We start from the raw sequence: 18,108 nt of genomic DNA, 5'->3' as shown, positions 1-18,108 counted from the left end.
TTAATAAAGTGTTGAATCTAAGCAGAAAAATCTGTAAACTTGTGATGTTTTAACTTCCTTCATATTATTGTTCTTGAAATGTGATGATGTAGCGTGTAATATCTTGAACATGTGATATCTGATGTAGTAAAAGGCAGGTCTTTTCTTTTTATTATAAATGGCAACTGCAAATTAAAAAAAGGGGGGGATTGGATTATTTAGAAATGACAAAGAACACTACAACTACCTGGTTTAGGGAAGAGATGTCATCATGGAAGATTTTCCATGGGATGCTTTGTATTCATGTTGTATTCACCTAAGGAAAATCTTAAAAACACACAGCCGTTCATTTGAATGGCCTTTCTATATACTCATAATGCTGACCTGTAGGCATGGTGGTACGGGAGGCCACTGCAATAGCTTTGGGCCCAAATTTAAAGCTCAGAGAAGGCCATGACTGTTTGTAAATGTACAGTGCCTTTGCAGCATACATAAAAATACTGTTCAGCCCAAAGTCATCTTGAGAAATTTGAGGTAGACAAAAAGGAATAGGAGACCCTCGAATACATCTCCCCGGGGATTTTTGTTTAAAACTGGACTAACTCATGTTTTCACCTATAAGGTGACTAAGGTCTAAGCCTATGACAGATGTAACCATTGCCTTTTGACTATCATAAAAATTTAGGAATTTGATCTGGCTGCAGTTCAGATCAGGAGTAGTAGAAATAATAAAGGCATTTTAAATGCATTTCTGGCTCATTGGATTTTGTATGCCTCAGCACAAGATACTTAAAATCTGCAGATGCAAAGACTGATATATTTGCTGTTAAGATATTAATATGCATAGTAATACAGATATGCATGTTTTATCTGGGATTTAAACACATATAAAACATAAATCAATTGATTTCTTTTTAGAAATCATCATGGTTGCTTGGACAGTATTTGTTAAGTACACAGCTTGCTTTCTGTACAAATCTGAAAAGAACACATGGGCAGCGATTGAGAAAAGGTTCAAATTGGAATCTGCATTTCTTCTTTTGGGGGTAACTTTAAGGGATGAATTCCTTAAAGTCACATGGTTTATATTCCCCACGTCAATACTTTGCCTTTGAATTGTATAAAAACATCCCAAACGGGGGCGGGGGGGGGGGAGTTTACATTAAAAATAAATTCTTCAAAAACCTCTTTAGGCATTTAAAGAAATATGTTTAAAATGCACACATTCAATTCAAAACTGCAGTTTTTTTAGAATATGAAAATAATTTGAATAATAAATTATCCACAAACCAAATGTATTATATGAATACAGTTCTGATTAAAACACTGAGCTGTAAAGTTTACAAATGTAGTTTTTATTAATATAATAATAAAATATATTTCTCATCATTACATCACATTATACTATCATAAAAGAAAGGGAGGGAGAAATACTTTGTTTTAATCATAATCAATGATAAATGAATTTTTCATAGCTTACATACTTTTGCTATAGAAATTGTTTGTTGTTCCATAGCTTCATGAATTGCAACCCTGTCATCTTCACGCATTTTATCAAATTCATCGATACATACAACACCTCCGTCAGCAAGAACCATGGCTCCACCTTCCATTATAAAATTTCTCTGGAATATAATTTAAATGATAAATGCTATAAAATTTAAATGCTTAATATAATGTTTCTTACACAAAATATTTTAATAATAATTTCTGATGGAAATTTAGATTCTAATGAGGATTTACATACAAAATATTTATCTATATTTATTGTATCTTTATCTATATTATTATATTACATCTTTTACCCATATTAGTGCATTTGCATAATATAATAATAAAGATAAAACATGGTCAGCTACTGTATATATCAGGGCAAATTTCAGAACTTAGTTTGATTTCATAAGCTACACAATATAGGGTGCATAAAAATTAGCCTTGATTAAATAAAATGCAGAAGTTGCATTTCTTATATATAAACTAGGGACAAGTTTTACTTGCATGCAAAAATATTTTTCTTTTTTTCTCATTTATTTATCTTACACCTTCTGAAATTAAAGTAAAAATTTAATAAATAAATCCACACCTAAATAATCACCACAGCTTTATTTTAAAAATAAACAAGCCACAAACCACTAAAAATATAAACTATATAACAGATATTTCATTTCCTCCCATGAATGCTGCAAGATTCTTATACAAATATTTTTAATTTTAACCACATTTATTCTTAAGGTTCATTAAAGTTATGCAAAATGTGATTATAATTAAAAAAAATTATATATAATATATATATGTAATATTAAAAGCGCAAGGAAAACCCGGAGCAGTGTCGATGCGTGATTAGATCCGTATTGAAGAAGAATTTTGATTGCGTAGTATTTAAAAAACTTGGCAGTCGAGGCAGTTTTAATTCCATTTTTATTTCCAATTGATATTTGTGTCCACAATCACTTGGCACTCTAGTTGTGCCTTTCCACAGAAGATTTACATTTTTGATATTGCTGAGATAGAAAGCAAGTCAGCGAAATTACATCTTAGCAAAGTAGAGAGCAAAAGCTGAAGTGCGTAGTTATGAAGGATGGAAGCACGCGAAGAGAAAAGTTTTGGTTTACAATTCGGTGATTGGTCGTCAAGAGGCATCTGGTATTAACGGTTACGTAAGATCGCATGATTAATTTGAATGACGCAATGCAGATAAGTTATTACGATTTTAGAATAGAGAGGAAGAATTAATGTTTATAGTTATATTATAATTCTGATTCATACATTTTTTATCTTACATATTTCCCCCCTTCAAAAAGAAAAAGGCGTAGCGACAGAGAAGCCTTTTTAAAGAGAAAGAGTTAAAACACTAGCAAATGTAAAAAAAAAAAAATAAAAATAAATCATAAAATTTTTGTCCTGTAAAGTATAATTTATAAATATCAATTTTTTTAAATAAATTTTTAATTTTTGATTGAGTCCTATTGAATTTTTCAGCATTTCAGTCCAAAAGTCTTTTTGTTTGAGAATTCACATAATCATAATTCTTCAGGGAAGGTTCTTGTTATTACAGAATATCACAAAATAAACTTTTACATAATTATTACTTATAATTAAATGCACATAAATATTTATGATATTAATTTTCATATTGATAAATTATATTTTAACATAATAAATATATTAGGAGTAACAGTTTCAGAAATTATGGTTTCACCGTTATTATCTTTCATCTACAATTCCTTATTTTACCAAACTAGAAAGCCTCGCAATACTAAACAAACATATCCATCAATAGGGCTGTCCTCTTGAGCTAACCAGTGTGTTCTCTGCACTGGTGGCCCAGGGTGCCTAGACAGTTACTTGAAAAGGCTCCGTTCCTCGCATTAAGGTAACTGGCCTTTGAGAACTGCACTAATACATTCCATAATAAAAATATAATAATAATAATAATAACAATAATAATATAAAAAATTTACATGCATTCATAAAATGAGAGTCTCCAACATTATCTTGCATGAAGAGGGTAAAAGGAACAACTGTACAGAGGTATTACAGGCCTCTGTTGAAGGAACCAGTACACCCTCATCATACTATACTTAACACACAATAAGCCATAAATTTTAACATGCATTTACCATAATTTCATATTACTTATCTGTAATAATTTCACTTATTTTTTACACCTACTTCATTTTTAGAATAATTATAAAATTAGTATTCAAAATTCTCAACAAAATTTCAAAAACATAAAAACTTATCTTAATATCCTTCCCTATGAGTAATTTAAATAGCTTAAAATTCGTTACTTAATTTGCTCACACATAATTATGAAAAATTAGAAACATTAATGAACAAGAATTTCAGATTTTCTCAAAACAAATTGCAGAAATTTTAACCAAAGTTGAAATGAAAACTATAGAATCCGCAGCACATTAAATAATTTAGTTCCTGAGCTAGATTCACACGAATGTAATAATTTTTGAGCTGTTGCAAAAGCGGAAGTGCAAATAGTAACTTTCTGTCACACATACTTGCAAACACCAACTCAGATCAACCTTGAACTCGCTGTAATGCTTAATTCCTAAACGGTAATTCACTGATGATTTAAAGCACTTTTTTTCTAAATACTGTAGAGATCGGCGAAGCAAATTCAATATTCCTTTTCACTAGGCATTCGAACTTCTCTTCCATTGAGGTTTGCGGCTGCAGGAAACTATCCTGCCGGCTTATTAATAACTGTAATGTTTTCAGTTATTCCAACACATCGTGGGCGAATGGTGAGGCTATTCCATTACACGTTCTGGCAGATGGTTGACGAAGCTGGGATGATTGAAGTACGGAGAAAAATTACGACTCAGGACTTTTCACTTTTGACAGCAAGCATATACTTATTTTAATTTACAGCAGATGACTTTTTCCAGATGGAGTTAATCAAATAACTTATTCAGTAATTGAACTATTAGATAAGACTGACTTAAACTTTAATACATCATAACATTCTAACAAAGAAAGAGGAGCATAACGGAAGCGTTAGCAGGACTGAGGCGAGAAGGCATCTGTTTAGAACTTATGACGCAGCATTTATATGAAAGGTTATGTAACAGAGTAGCTTCTAGAAAAATGTAGAAAGACTTATGACGCAGCATTTATATGAGGAGGTTATGTAATAGGTGCGAATGTTCTAGAAGGTACTGGGTTAGGGGACGATCCTGAATTGCAGAAAAGTAATTAAAGGTTGCTGGTTCGCAAAGAGCAAAGCTTAGCCAGTAGGATTTATCCTCTACGTGGGAAAAAAGCTCCTGGATTTATTTCTAACGCGCTTCTAAATTCAACAGTGGGTCAAGGACAGTGTGTGTGATCGTCTGATGCTTTTGCTTTTTTTCCGGTGATTCTTAAGTGCTTTCCCTCATCTCCAATGTTATGCATTTCATCAAGTGCTTCTAAAGTGATTGATTTTAGTGTTCAAATTGATGTGTATGCAAACTCTTAAATTCAAGATTTGGTGATTGGAATGCTAACACGCTCAAAAACGGCAAAAATGTCAACTAAAAAGCAAGAATCCGTGGTTATTGTGGATACAGTGAAATTTCAGTTCCCTATTTTTGACGGCACAAGTACAAATTTTCCAATAGACAAATATCTTCTATTGTTTGAAGAGAAATGTGCCGCAAAGAACATTCCAGAAAAGGAAAAGAAATTTGTTTTCTCAGAGTGTATTAGAGGAGAGGCTTTAGCCCTCTATTTACGTGATTGTTTTAGATAAAGAATGGAACAACATAAAGGATATTTTCGAGACATACTTTACAACATCGGAATCTGTTAATTTTAGTGATTTTGTGTTTTTAAAATACGAGAAATTTAATAATATAGATGTTTATTTTCGTAATAAGTTGAAATTAGGAGCCAGCTTGAAACTAACAGATTCCACAATGGTGGAAGCACTTACGGAAGGACTTCCTGAGTCTCAAAGAATGCTGTTAACAGTGCAAAAAATAGACACACCGAAAGACTGGATTACTCTTGCTAGGAAACTGCTTCTAGTTCAGATGCCGTTGGATGGTCTAGGAAATAGTAATTACCAATTTGTTTCTCCAAGGCAAACTGTTCCGAGGTGCTATTATCCCAGACCAGTGCAAGCCACTCCTTATCAAAGTTTTCGTAGTGTGAGACCTTTTTAATTATCAACAAGTGCAATACCGGCCTCTCTTTTTAACGGGGGGGGGGATGTAAAATATAAAAAAAATACGATGGCTTTGCTCTTTGCGAACCAGCAACCTTTAATTACTTTTCTGCAATTCAGGATCGTCCCCTAACCCAGTACCTTCTAGAACATTCACACCTATTACATAACCTCCTCATATAAATGCTGCGTCATAAGTTTTTCTACATTTTTCTAGAAGCTACTCTGTTACATAACCTTTCATATAAATGCTGCGTCATAAGTTCTCCTAAACAGATGCCTTCTCGCCTTCGTCCTACTAACGCTTCCGTTATGCTCCTCTTTCTTTGTTAGAACGTTATGACGTATTAAAGTTTAAGTCTGTCTTATCTAATAGTTCGATTACTGAATAAGTTATTTGATTAACTCCATCTGGAAAAAGTCATCTGCTGTAAATTAAAATAAAGATATGCTTGCTGTCAAAAGTGAAAAGTCCTGAGTCGTCATTTTTCTCCGTACTTCAATTATCCCAGCTTCATCAACCATCTGCCAGAACGTGTAATGGAATAGCCTCACCATTCGCCAACGATGTGTTGGAATAACTAAAAACATTACGTATATATAAACAATATTAGGTTCTAAACATTACATATATATATAAATGCAATAGAAATTTTTATGTCGATGACACAGAATGTGATGAAGTTGGCGCATCAAGTTTTACTTGCAGTCAAAATCTATTCAGTACTTTTTACATAACTAAAATAATGCAATCTGTGCACACATTCTTTAGTTTTCACATCTTTATGACATATTTGAAGAAATAAAAATAAGTAATGTATTACATATTAACAGTACGGCAAGTAAGAAAAGAATTTACGGATCACAATACGGAAGTTAAAGAATAATACAATTATGATTTAACTTTATTCCTAGTGATGAATTAATTTGGGGGGCAGAGGAGCAAATTTTAATATTATTAGTGGTAGAAAGTTCCCCCCCCCATTACATAAGTATATGCATCATGAGTTAATATAAGAATCATGCAACACAGATTAATTTGAAACGATGTAGTTCTGATAAATTTATTATAAGCATGTTACTACTTTTAAAACAGAAAGGAAATAACCAAATTAAACATGAGATTTGAGAGACAAATTAAGTAAGAATTTTTCTTATATACACATATATCTATGCTAATTTTATTACATAACTAAAAGGAATATGTCTGTTAAAAATATAACTGAACTTTTTATTTATTTATTTATTTATTTTTACATTGCTAGTAATCACCGTTAAATAAAGGCATTTTCTTTTCTTCAAAACATTCCCTTCTAAGCTTTCTTCACCAGCATCTTAACCTTGGTACCCTTCACCCTCCCCCCCCAAAAAAAAACTTATTAACTGTTTGCTTATAGCTTTGCATTGAAAGCTCCAGTCTAAAATTTTGTTTGTTCATTGTAGAAATCATGTAGAAAATATAGCTTCAACTCATTTGTTAACTGGTGTCCAATCAGCTACTTTTTTTTTTTTTTTTTCTTTTCTGTCTTTTTAGTTATATCCTGACAATGCTTGTATTGAATTATTCTGGATTTTAATATGCTGCAAGATCCCATATAAGAAATTCCATCCCAGGTACTTGGTAATGACAATTTCTTTGTCAATCTGTTTTACAGGAAAACAGTGTTATTGATTAGGTTATTCAAATATGGTAAAGCACATCAGCACTAGCTGCCTAAGAGAAGGAAGCCCATGTAGAGGACTTTTAAGGAAAACATATTTGTATTCACATTACACAAAAGCCAAATACGCAGCTGACCCCCTTTTTTTTTAATTGAGCCCAGGTTGAACTACCAATAGTGAGCATTATTAAACATTCGGCCATTGAGGTAGAGGTTGTTTATAGCTTGATGTGTAAGTATGGCATTTCAACAGTGTTGTTAGAATGCCATACTTAAACATTTACCAACTACCAACAATTTGCCAGTAAGGAAGATTTTCTGAAATAGTCATTACAGTATCTTTCATAAACTGACTTTTTTTGGGGGGGAAGAGGGGAGTAGATATAGAGACGGAAATATTAAAACTGTGTTGTAAAAGTGTTGATTTATTTAAGGGCTGCCCCATTTTAAACATGTTTTGTTTTAGCACAAGAAATTAGGTTATGATGAAATTGCCATAAGTTTACATAAAATTATTTAACACTTCAATACAATTTACATTGCTATTTATTAAATACAAGTATTATTACATTACTTAATAAGTCTTAGACCAATCACCAAATATATGATTACATTTTGGCCAAAACTTACAGATTGTGGATCTCTTGTTACAGAAGCTGTCAAACCAGCAGCACTGCTTCCTTTGCCAGAAGTATATACCTATTAAATTTAATACCAATAATTTAAAATAAAAAGTCATTTATAATGAAATATAAGGTACATTATTAAAACTGAATTTACACAGAAAAGAAAAATATTAAATAATTACATAAAAAGAAATTTTCAAACATCAAAATTTACTACATTATTTTCTTATCTTATTCTATTAAAGGATTATAATATTAACTATTGAATCAATAATTCTATAAGTTTTAATTATGACTTTACAATTTAATTAGACAATTACTGTCAATTTAAAATTATCATTTATGCATCTGCACTACTGAATATGATCTGTCATCTTTGTTCATTTCCCATTCAAAAATATCATTGCAGTAGGACGGAATCTGTTTGAAAATAAAAGTTTAAATGATAAAGAATGAGATGACATACAAATTAAAAAAGACCTGAAAGTTTGGTTCAAAATTGATGTAGAAGAATATATTTGAACAGTGAACTCAAAACTATTCAAAAGCTTTCTTGAAAATGTTAAAAATTTGCCCTTCCTCCAAGCAAAATTAATATCTATGTTTGCAGAACAGATAAGCTTATTATTATTATTATTATTATTATTATTATTATTATTGGTTAATTTACACACTTCACAATCAGTAGGGATTTAATTGCTGCAGAGTGAAAATACAATAGCTTCCTAGATGTTACAAATGCTGAATATAAATACATATCAAGTATTTTCAGTTCACAAAAAAATGCATAGTTTTCTTACAACAAAGTATTCAATACTGTGACTATGTTTCAACTTGGCAAAATTTTAAAAATGAACCCCAAAATGTTTTGTCAGTTGTTGCCAGTAGTTGCCAAATAAATCATAAATATATTAGACATTATACAAATATATTTTAATTTAAATTTTACTTACACCAACCGGAGCTACTTTTTCAACAAATTTCAGCAACTGACTTTTTGCAGTTCCAGGATCACCAAGTAAGAGAATATTTACATCTCCTCTTCTAGTCAAACCATCAGGCAATCTGTTAAGAAAAGAAATACAAAAGTTTAAAAAAAATAATTGCATATTAATATTATTTATTATAATTTATCAAAATATTAATCATATGTCATAATTTAACAATGCACGCGGTAAAAGTTTATTGTGTGAAACATTCAAATATATACTACATACTATTTTACCATTCTGTGTGAGCATTCATTGTAAGCAGGAACATTTTAATGTTTTACAATGTAACAAATGGTTATATGAAATAAAGTTTATAGCATTAGAAGCAGTTTAAAAACACAGATTTGGCAAACTTAGTAAATCTACTTATTTTGAGGAAAATACTACATTGAAGTTACATGAAATTTTAGACTTTTGTGTTACAGCAACCATTGTGAAAGAAAATCACCAAGGGGAGTAACATAAAAATTTCCCAATGCCGCTTTACTATAGAATGTATGGAGCTGTTAAACCAAAACTAAGTAATGGGGGGGGGAATTGTCCTAAATATATATATGAAGGCCCCAAAACCTTTCAACTGCTTAAAGGCCTCTAAAAGTCTTAATCCTGCCCTAATTAAATATTAAACAATAGCAGAATATTCAAAGATGAGGATATGCATGAAAAAAAGCAAAGTGTAGGTTGAAACATTAATCATGACATAATAATCAATTTATAAACATAACTATAAATGTACCAAATACTTAATACACAGACTGCTTACTGCATGACAATTATTAATAGGTTATCTGTTCAAGTGGACCAACTACAATAAAGCTGAGTATGAATCAACTTATACTTGGTTACAGGGAAGAATTTTCTGTTCCATATGCCAATTGCAAAATAATTTGCAAGATCTTTAAAAAAAAAAATCTATACATTTTTTGCACTTAATGTATTACAGATACAATTTTGAATAATATATGATATGATTAAATCAAATTGACTATTGTAACCTAAATCCTAAAATCTACTATGGTAATTCTGAAAATTGGCCCAATTCATTAAAATTGCTGTACAATATTATAAAAGTATTTAATTAGCAAAAATGAGGCCATCAGCTAAAAATTCATATTAAGTATTAAACTGCAGTCATAAAATTATTTTATTTTATGCTGAAGAAATAAAAGATTTGAAGTTATTTAAGAACAAAGAATAAACATACCTTTTCCGAGAGCCTCCAAACAACATACAGGCTATGGCTTTCTTGATGTCAGTTGAACCATAGATTGAAGGTGCTATGCTTTTTGTGATACGGTCAAGTATATTAGGGCTGCTAGCTAAAAATCGGAAAGTTTCTTCTTCCTCGGGTGTAAATGTTATACCAGTAGAACGACCAGCCCCTTCTGTCATGACTGATATGCCAACAACTCTAACATAAGGACTGCGGATTCCAACATTAGGCTTTTCTGATGCTCCTTTCTAAAACGAATAATTCATAACTCTTAAAGGTATGGGTCAAATAATTCTTAATGTGATAAACAACTATTATGCCACACTTTTTTATTCATTACATTTTTATTACTACATTATTGTATTTCTATTATTACAATCTACAAGAGTCTTAACTTGGTAGACTAAAAATGATGAATTAAGACGTACATAACAACAAAAGGTTATCTACAAAAAACTTTCAACTAAAAAACCATCACCACATTAATTCACAATTATTCACACTCACACAAATTAATTCACATTAATTATCAAGTATCATCACTATTAGGAGCTATAAAAATAAATGTTGTATAAATTTTGAATCTGAAGTCTCTGCATTAAAACTATTTACATACAGAATATCTTAATTTATTGAAGATGATATTTTATCTACAGTCATTAAATGAATTACATTACTATATTAAATCCTAGTTTAAAAACGAATTAAATTTTTCATATTATTATACGCTTGGAAGATATACTAAAAATAATGCAACTATAAAATAACTAAAAAATACAATATTTAATATGTCATACCTTTGTTCGTGCTACTTTTTTTATAGAATAAATGCCAAGAACTGTGACTCTATTGCCAGGTACAACTCTTTCGCACAAATTTCTGATAAAAAATAAAAATTAAATACTCTTTAAAAATACTTAAATAATTAATAGCTGAAAAAAAGATAAAGAAAAAGGGAAGAGAAAACATAATTCAAATTTTGATGCTGATCTAAATATCTGACTGCACATTACATCAAAATAGTAAAAAATGGAAACCTAAGACAGATAATTTATATATCTGAATGCATATGTTACACCAAAGTACTAATATTACCTATCACAATACAATTGCATATGACGAGGCATTTCTCCATGTGGCACATTATCAGGTGTTTCTTGCATCTTTAAAAGTTGAAAATCGACACATTCACATTTGTCAGGTACTATAAAGTAAGGATCAACAGGGCATCGAGGCTGTCCAGTTGTTTGATCACTAATAAAAATTAATAGTAAATTAAGCAACATAACCAGAACTCAAGTACTATTCAAAACATACATACTAGTTAGAATACATAAGTTAGAATTATAGTTACAAGTTTGATTATACAGTCAAAAGTCGTTAATCCGGACACGTCGGGACTTCGGCGATTCCGGCTTATCGATTTTTCCGGATTATAAATCATCAGTTTAAATCTGGTAAGATGGCATGCAGAAATTATAAAATTAAAAATATGAAACAGTAATTTATGAAATAAAGAACAATTATGATCTAAAGGGTAACAAAATTTACGAAAAAAAAGCTTAATATTTATTTGTTTACTTTATTAAACATTTCTTTCAATGTAAGTTGTTTAAGTTGCTTCGTTTTTTATGTGATAATACATTCTCTTTAATTCTATAAACAGACATAATTTCTTGTTCAGTTACAAAGTTCCGCTGTTCAAGTCCTATAATTGCTGTGTCGAGAATACCGACTAATTTGTCAATCGAAATTTTTTCGTTTCCAATAACTTCTGTCACTTTCTTCGCTATCAGAAGTGAATTATAATGATGAGGAATTCGATTTAAATCATATCAAAGACAGAGTACATCGAGATGAAATACTACATTTAGTAAGGAATTATAAGCCAACTAAAATATAAACATCTGCCTTGAAGATAAGGATAGTGCTGACAGATCAACTTCCAATTCATTGCACACCGCAGCATTAAAGATAAAGTTTAGGTACACAAACATTAAAGTTTAGATAAATAAAGGATATGCCTTTATCCATTTTTTGCAGCAATTCCACTTTTTGTTTAATGGATTTCGAAACATACTTTCGCTTTGTAGATCCTTTACATATTAGTAAATATATATCAGAAATTCTATTTGACATAATCGAAAGTTCAAACTTACTTTTATAAAATTGCTCTAACAGTCTGCAAAAAATAATAAGCCGAATCCAATTCGAAGATTAAGGAACAACGCAATTTAAACGCAACATTAACTGAATTAGATAATTTTAGCTTAGCTTATACCGTCAGTTATACATTAAACGCGCATTCGTAAGCGTATTTTGCGCACACGCGTATTCGCAGCCGTAAAGGTCTTACGCACATGCGTCAACGCGACGCATGCGCAGAAAGTTTGTTGCTTTGAGGTCCGGATTATGGGTGTCCGAATTAACGACTTTTGACTGTATTATATAATAACAGTATTATGTGCATGAGAAGTGAGGTTGAACCACTGGAAAGTCAGTTCTTTAAACAAAAACCCCGTGCAAAACTGCAATCCTAGCTACACCTAACTGACTATTTATAGCTCCTTTCTGAGGACTATTAGTGGATATTTCCACTATCATTATAAATGTTGTTGTCTTTTAAGAGGTTTTGGTTTCTGTGTGCTTCTTCTAGTAAGCAGTCACTTTCTCTACTTCCCCACAGTTGATGACAACAATGCTATGTTAATTCTATGTTAACATCCCACCAGTTTCACAGCCTCACAATCATTCTAGTATACACATATTAAAAAAAAGCTTAATATTTATTTGTTTACTTTATTAAACATTTCTTTCAATGTAAGTTGTTTAAGTTGCTTCGTTTTTTATGTGATAATACATTCTCTTTAATTCTATAAACAGACATAATTTCTTGTTCAGTTACAAAGTTCCGCTGTTCAAGTCCTATAATTGCTGTGTCGAGAATACCGACTAATTTGTCAATCGAAATTTTTTCGTTTTCAATAACTTCTGTCACTTTCTTCGCTATCAGAAGCGAATTATAATGACGAGGAATTCGATTTAAATCATATCAAAGACAGAGTACATCGAGATGAAATACTACATTTAGTAAGGAATTATAAGCCTAAATATTCCAAGAACAATGGATTATCTGGGGTTTCTATGGAAATTCATTAAAAAGTATGAGCTATGGAAAATACTATAAAAACTACAGATTTTACTGAGAGGCAATGGAAAAAATATGCAAAATAGAACAAATTTATTCCTCTGATGACTGGCAAAATATCTGTGACATTAATGCACCAGGTGTTAAGTTGATGGTCTTGCTGGTTTTGAAGAATAACCATTCATAGGTCAGCAAATGCCAACCCTTATTTTTTCAATCAAGCACCATGCACTGAAGGTTTATTCACCATGCAGGCAAAGAATTTATAGGATAAAATACATTGTTTACATTCTTTTCTGCAGATTCCATTCACTTATATTATGAGGAGAAAATGCAGCATGCTTTATGTGTTGTGATTAAACTAGAAAGTTTGTGAATAACAAAATCCTCAGAACCCATCTTAGGATGAGAGGCTAAAATTATCAAGTCAGAAATTTAAAGACTCGTATTCTACAGAATTTCCATGGATTACAGCACCTAGAGTTTCTGCATATCATGTACTTTCCACTAATGACAAAGATTTATCAATTCATGAAAGGTGACTGTAAACAAAGAAGTTAGTGCTACAAAAGTGAAAGAAATATCTAATTTCTTCAAAAAAGATGATGAAACAAATGTTATAAAAGCCAAATGCTATTTAATACATTCGTTGCCAAAGCTGATCTGGTACATCCGCTCACACATGCTGCACCATTTACACAAGCAGAACACCAAATAAATGCTAAATCGACTCTCTCTACCTAACTTAAGCAAAGATACCAATCTGAAAGGGAATTACATGCAAATAAACGAGGAACTGTGATACAGAAAAAGTTATCTAATTCAGAGTTTAAGCTTAAGGCTTGGTACTTACAAATTTGTAATTTATAAATGAATTCTATGTATTTTTACTTCATTATATGCATAATTCTCGTTTCTATTCTAGGAAAGTATTTCAGGGTTCGTACACATTTCCTTACATGAAAATTAAGGACTTTTAAGGACCATCAAAGAAAAAATTAAGGACCTATCAGGGAAAAAAAAAAACACGAATAGAATAAAGCAATTATCCATTTAAGAAACTAACAGAAATGTGTATTATGCACTATTAAATAAATTCAATTTAATACTTAACATAAAACAATTTTGAAAATTAAACTAACTCGCTACAAGTTATGAAGTAGACAACATTAAATTAAGAACATAATTTCTTGAAAAACTTGTATGAGTGTATTTCACACTAATAACAGCCACAGATATTTTAGAGATTTACATGATTATTATTTAACTTATTTGATATTTATTTAAACACAGTCAACTACTATTATAATTGCAATGAAAGGATATTGACACATTGTTGACCTTGTTTCAATGCAAAACTTGGAGCTTGTGAAATGTCCTTCTTGCGGCATTTATCATTCATTAACTGCTCAGCAATGAATCCCAAATAAACTTTACTTTTATCATTATAACAATTTGGATCATTAAAATGAAATTTATAAAGATTTTCGGTACTATTCAGTTTCGAGGGCAGTAAAAAAATTGCAGCGAAAATGGCGCAAAAGCGCCAAATCTAGCAAACGCGCCCATTTAACAGCGCGCCAAATCTAGCGTACGCGCTGATTTCAAGATTGCGCAAGTTTATATATTTCTTAAGACGCCATTGAAATACTAGTTTAATTTTTAAATTATTTTTTGATTTTAAAGTGCTAAAAGCAATCATTTACAAGTTTTAAGACATCTTCAGCAAAAAAGGGAATAAGTGGTTTATTGCTTTGATAATATTCAAGGAAAGGCAATAATATTTTCGACAGAGAGAGAAAAAAATTTAATTTTATAAGAAATGTTTTATCCTTAGTTGCCTCCAAAATATTTGAGAAGGATTTCAATGAATTTTTTTTTAAACTGCCCCATTTCAACTTTTTAAACGTATAGTAGCAAGTCATCCCATATTTCAACGGCTCTTTCAACTGCTGGGACATTTTGCAACCATCGGTAACAGCAGAACTTCACAGCAGAAAATTTTAATTAAAACATTATTTCTTTATCTATCAGATGATGGAGCAAAGATAAAAATTCTGCAATAATTGGTTTTATTGTTAAACAAAAATGTATGAATTGTTCTTACACACTATATATTAACACTTAAAAAATGTACTATATCGATAAAAAATTGCGACATCGCGAAATATTTTAGGCAAGCATTCCTGCACAGATTCCGTTACATCGCTAAAATTGCCATAAGAATGCTATGGCAATACCATGAACACGTTTTCTCCGTGTAGCAGCCATTCCGCTTATCGGTCATTTTCTTTTAATTTATTAATCTTCCGTTTCTTTTATTTTTTCCTTATCATTTCAGCACTGACTTTTTATTCAGGATTTAGCTTTTATTTTAATTTCTAGTTATAAATAGGTGAAATTAGCTTAATAACAAAAGATAATTTCAATCATTATCACAATGAAATTTTATATCGACCAACTATTTGGATAACTGATGCGATATTAAAATTCAATAACATTCTTCTGAAAACAGTATTCCTTTTATAAAAATACTTAATAAAATTCTAGTATACGGTGCAGCCTTGGTGCAATTTTGAAAATCATCGCCAACACCAAAATGACCCGTTTAACTACTCATCGTATATGTCCCGTTTACTGCTCATCATAAAGTTGCCAAAAGTAGCCAAATCCCTTATGCAACGGATACCTTGTGCATAGGATTAAACCAAATACTTAATTGTCTATTGAAGCTTCAAAATGTATTTCCGAACTTCACTTTTTTTCGGCTAGCGTTACCGAATTTGCCCTTGGTGACCTAAAATCGAAATGGAGCCAATAGATTTCCCGCGAAATCGATAACAAACCCTCCGCAGAAATAAACTCATAATCCCTATATCCCATACATATATGTGCAAAAGAGAATAAACTCCGTAGAAGGTGATCAAAAATTAATTTATGGCTTAATTCAAACAAACACATAAATTAAGGTAAGCAAAACCGTGTAAAAACAAATTGAAATGATAAAACGAAACTAAGCTTTCATGTGAATTTTCAGCGCTGACTGTTCCATTCTAGAAATTTCAATTTGTTTCAGACAAAGACCACATTTAGCTTTATAAGGATTGTCATCCATCAATATCCAGTCTTTGTAGTCAGCTTGATGAAGCCACAGTTTATTGAAAATGCACTTTCCAGGCATCTCGTTCCTATTGGCGTCGGAGGGGTTGTGGCCTTCCAGGTTGGAATTGTTCTAATTTTGGCAAGAATCCCCCCCTTTTTTTTTCCTCGAGCACCTTTATCACCACTTTCGCCTCTTAAAGAACTTCCGGCTTCATGCTTTCATCACAATCTGCATAAATTTATGGATAACACCTGTTTCGAAAGATTGGGTGAATAGCCAATCAGACACCCGATACTTTCGTCCTAGGATAGCCAATTGTTTTTTTTTTTATCGTTTGCAACGCAAATCCGCCAACAGATTGGTTAAGAGCCGTGTAATTTTAATTCCATATTCATGAGAAAGCGCATTTCACACTTATAATGGCAATCATTAGAAATGATAAGAAATGTCAAATGAGCAAAATTAAGGACCGTTTATTCATTTTGACCAAAATTAAGGACTTTTAAGGACCAAAAATCATTTTTGAAAAATTTAAGGACTTTTAAGGACAGTACGAACCCTGTATTTTGAAATTTAGCATTCTTCTAATCTCTGAAAGAAATTAAAATGCATTAACATTCAAAGAAAGGTAAGGAAAAAAAAGGATATTCAGAAATTTTCATTTAAGATTTTTTAATCTACGGCTATCTTCATCAACACTTACATAAAGCCCAATTACCCACTGAAAACTTGTTAATGATATCTTACGTAATTTCACTCATAAAAGCAAAGACTATTTCATCTAAGTGAGCTATGAGAAACATTTTTATTTACTTCTCTTTTTATGCAGCTCATATAAAAATGAACTTAATTTTTATTGAAATGTGTCATGCCTGTGTAATTTAAAAATGTCTGAAAAACAATATTTGATTCATTTTTAAACTGAAATTTGGGTTTCTTAATACTTGGTTAAGAAATATCCAGTGTTGTATTTTGAATACATAAAATTTTGCAAAAAAATTAGGACTGAGAATTGTTTATACTGAAGAATTTTTAAATAGGGCAGCAGCAATAGAATTTTTCCTTTAATTGTAGTTAATAAACTATTTTTACTGTAGCTAACACCTTTTATTAAAATAACTAATATGTACATAAACTGAATGACACAGCATAACCTTCTGCAGTTTGTATTTTACAAATTTGCTTTAACAAGCATAATGACAGCTAAATTACTTTGCTTGATAACAATTTCCAGACACCATGACTACCAGACTCTAATATATGTAATTACTAATACATATGGGAAGAATAAAAACTCAAATCCCATGAATGCTAGAAAAGATTCAAAATTAAAAAATTTGAATGATATATAAAAACCACTTGTTTGCTAGCTGAATTATTCAAGTACACCTGCTGGATTTTCATTTATTAATTGAAATGTGAGACATTATTCATATATATTATGTCAAGTTATTTTCAGAATATCAAACTCAAAATTTAAGACTTTTTTATCATGCTTTTCATTTCTTTCATGCCAAATGTGCATTTTTAAATTTGCTATTCATCAAATGCAGATTCCAAACTTCACCTTATTTTAAAAAGTTTTACTTAAGTTCCCCCCCCCCCACACACACACATTAAGCTTACATGAAGGATTCAAAAATGTTTCAGAATTTGGATTCCAGAAAATTTATGATTTATTCCACATTTAATCAATGATTTATAAATAACTGATAAGAATG

The 18,108-nt window shown here is 30.8% G+C and overlaps 1 protein-coding gene across 1 annotated transcript in view; it reads right to left on the bottom strand.

Annotated features, from left to right (window-relative positions):
• Mcm5 (Minichromosome maintenance 5) overlaps positions 1-18,108 on the bottom strand; it is a 71,710-nt gene that overhangs the window by 32,094 nt on the left and 21,508 nt on the right. Inside the window, exons 5-10 of the mRNA XM_085821421.1 lie at positions 11,232-11,390; positions 10,934-11,015; positions 10,128-10,384; positions 8,885-8,996; positions 7,936-8,004; positions 1,464-1,604 (exon numbers count right to left, since the gene is read on the bottom strand). Coding sequence (XP_085677547.1) covers positions 1,464-1,604; positions 7,936-8,004; positions 8,885-8,996; positions 10,128-10,384; positions 10,934-11,015; positions 11,232-11,390 — 820 coding nt within the window. The remainder of the gene's footprint in view (positions 1-1,463; positions 1,605-7,935; positions 8,005-8,884; positions 8,997-10,127; positions 10,385-10,933; positions 11,016-11,231; positions 11,391-18,108) is intronic.

This window comes from Stegodyphus dumicola, chromosome 1 (genome assembly GCF_044657685.1).
Source record: "Stegodyphus dumicola isolate Sdum_Otavi_A_Nest chromosome 1, ASM4465768v1".
NCBI classification, from domain to species: domain Eukaryota; kingdom Metazoa; phylum Arthropoda; class Arachnida; order Araneae; family Eresidae; genus Stegodyphus; species Stegodyphus dumicola.
This window is presented reverse-complemented; position numbering and strand designations above follow the sequence as displayed.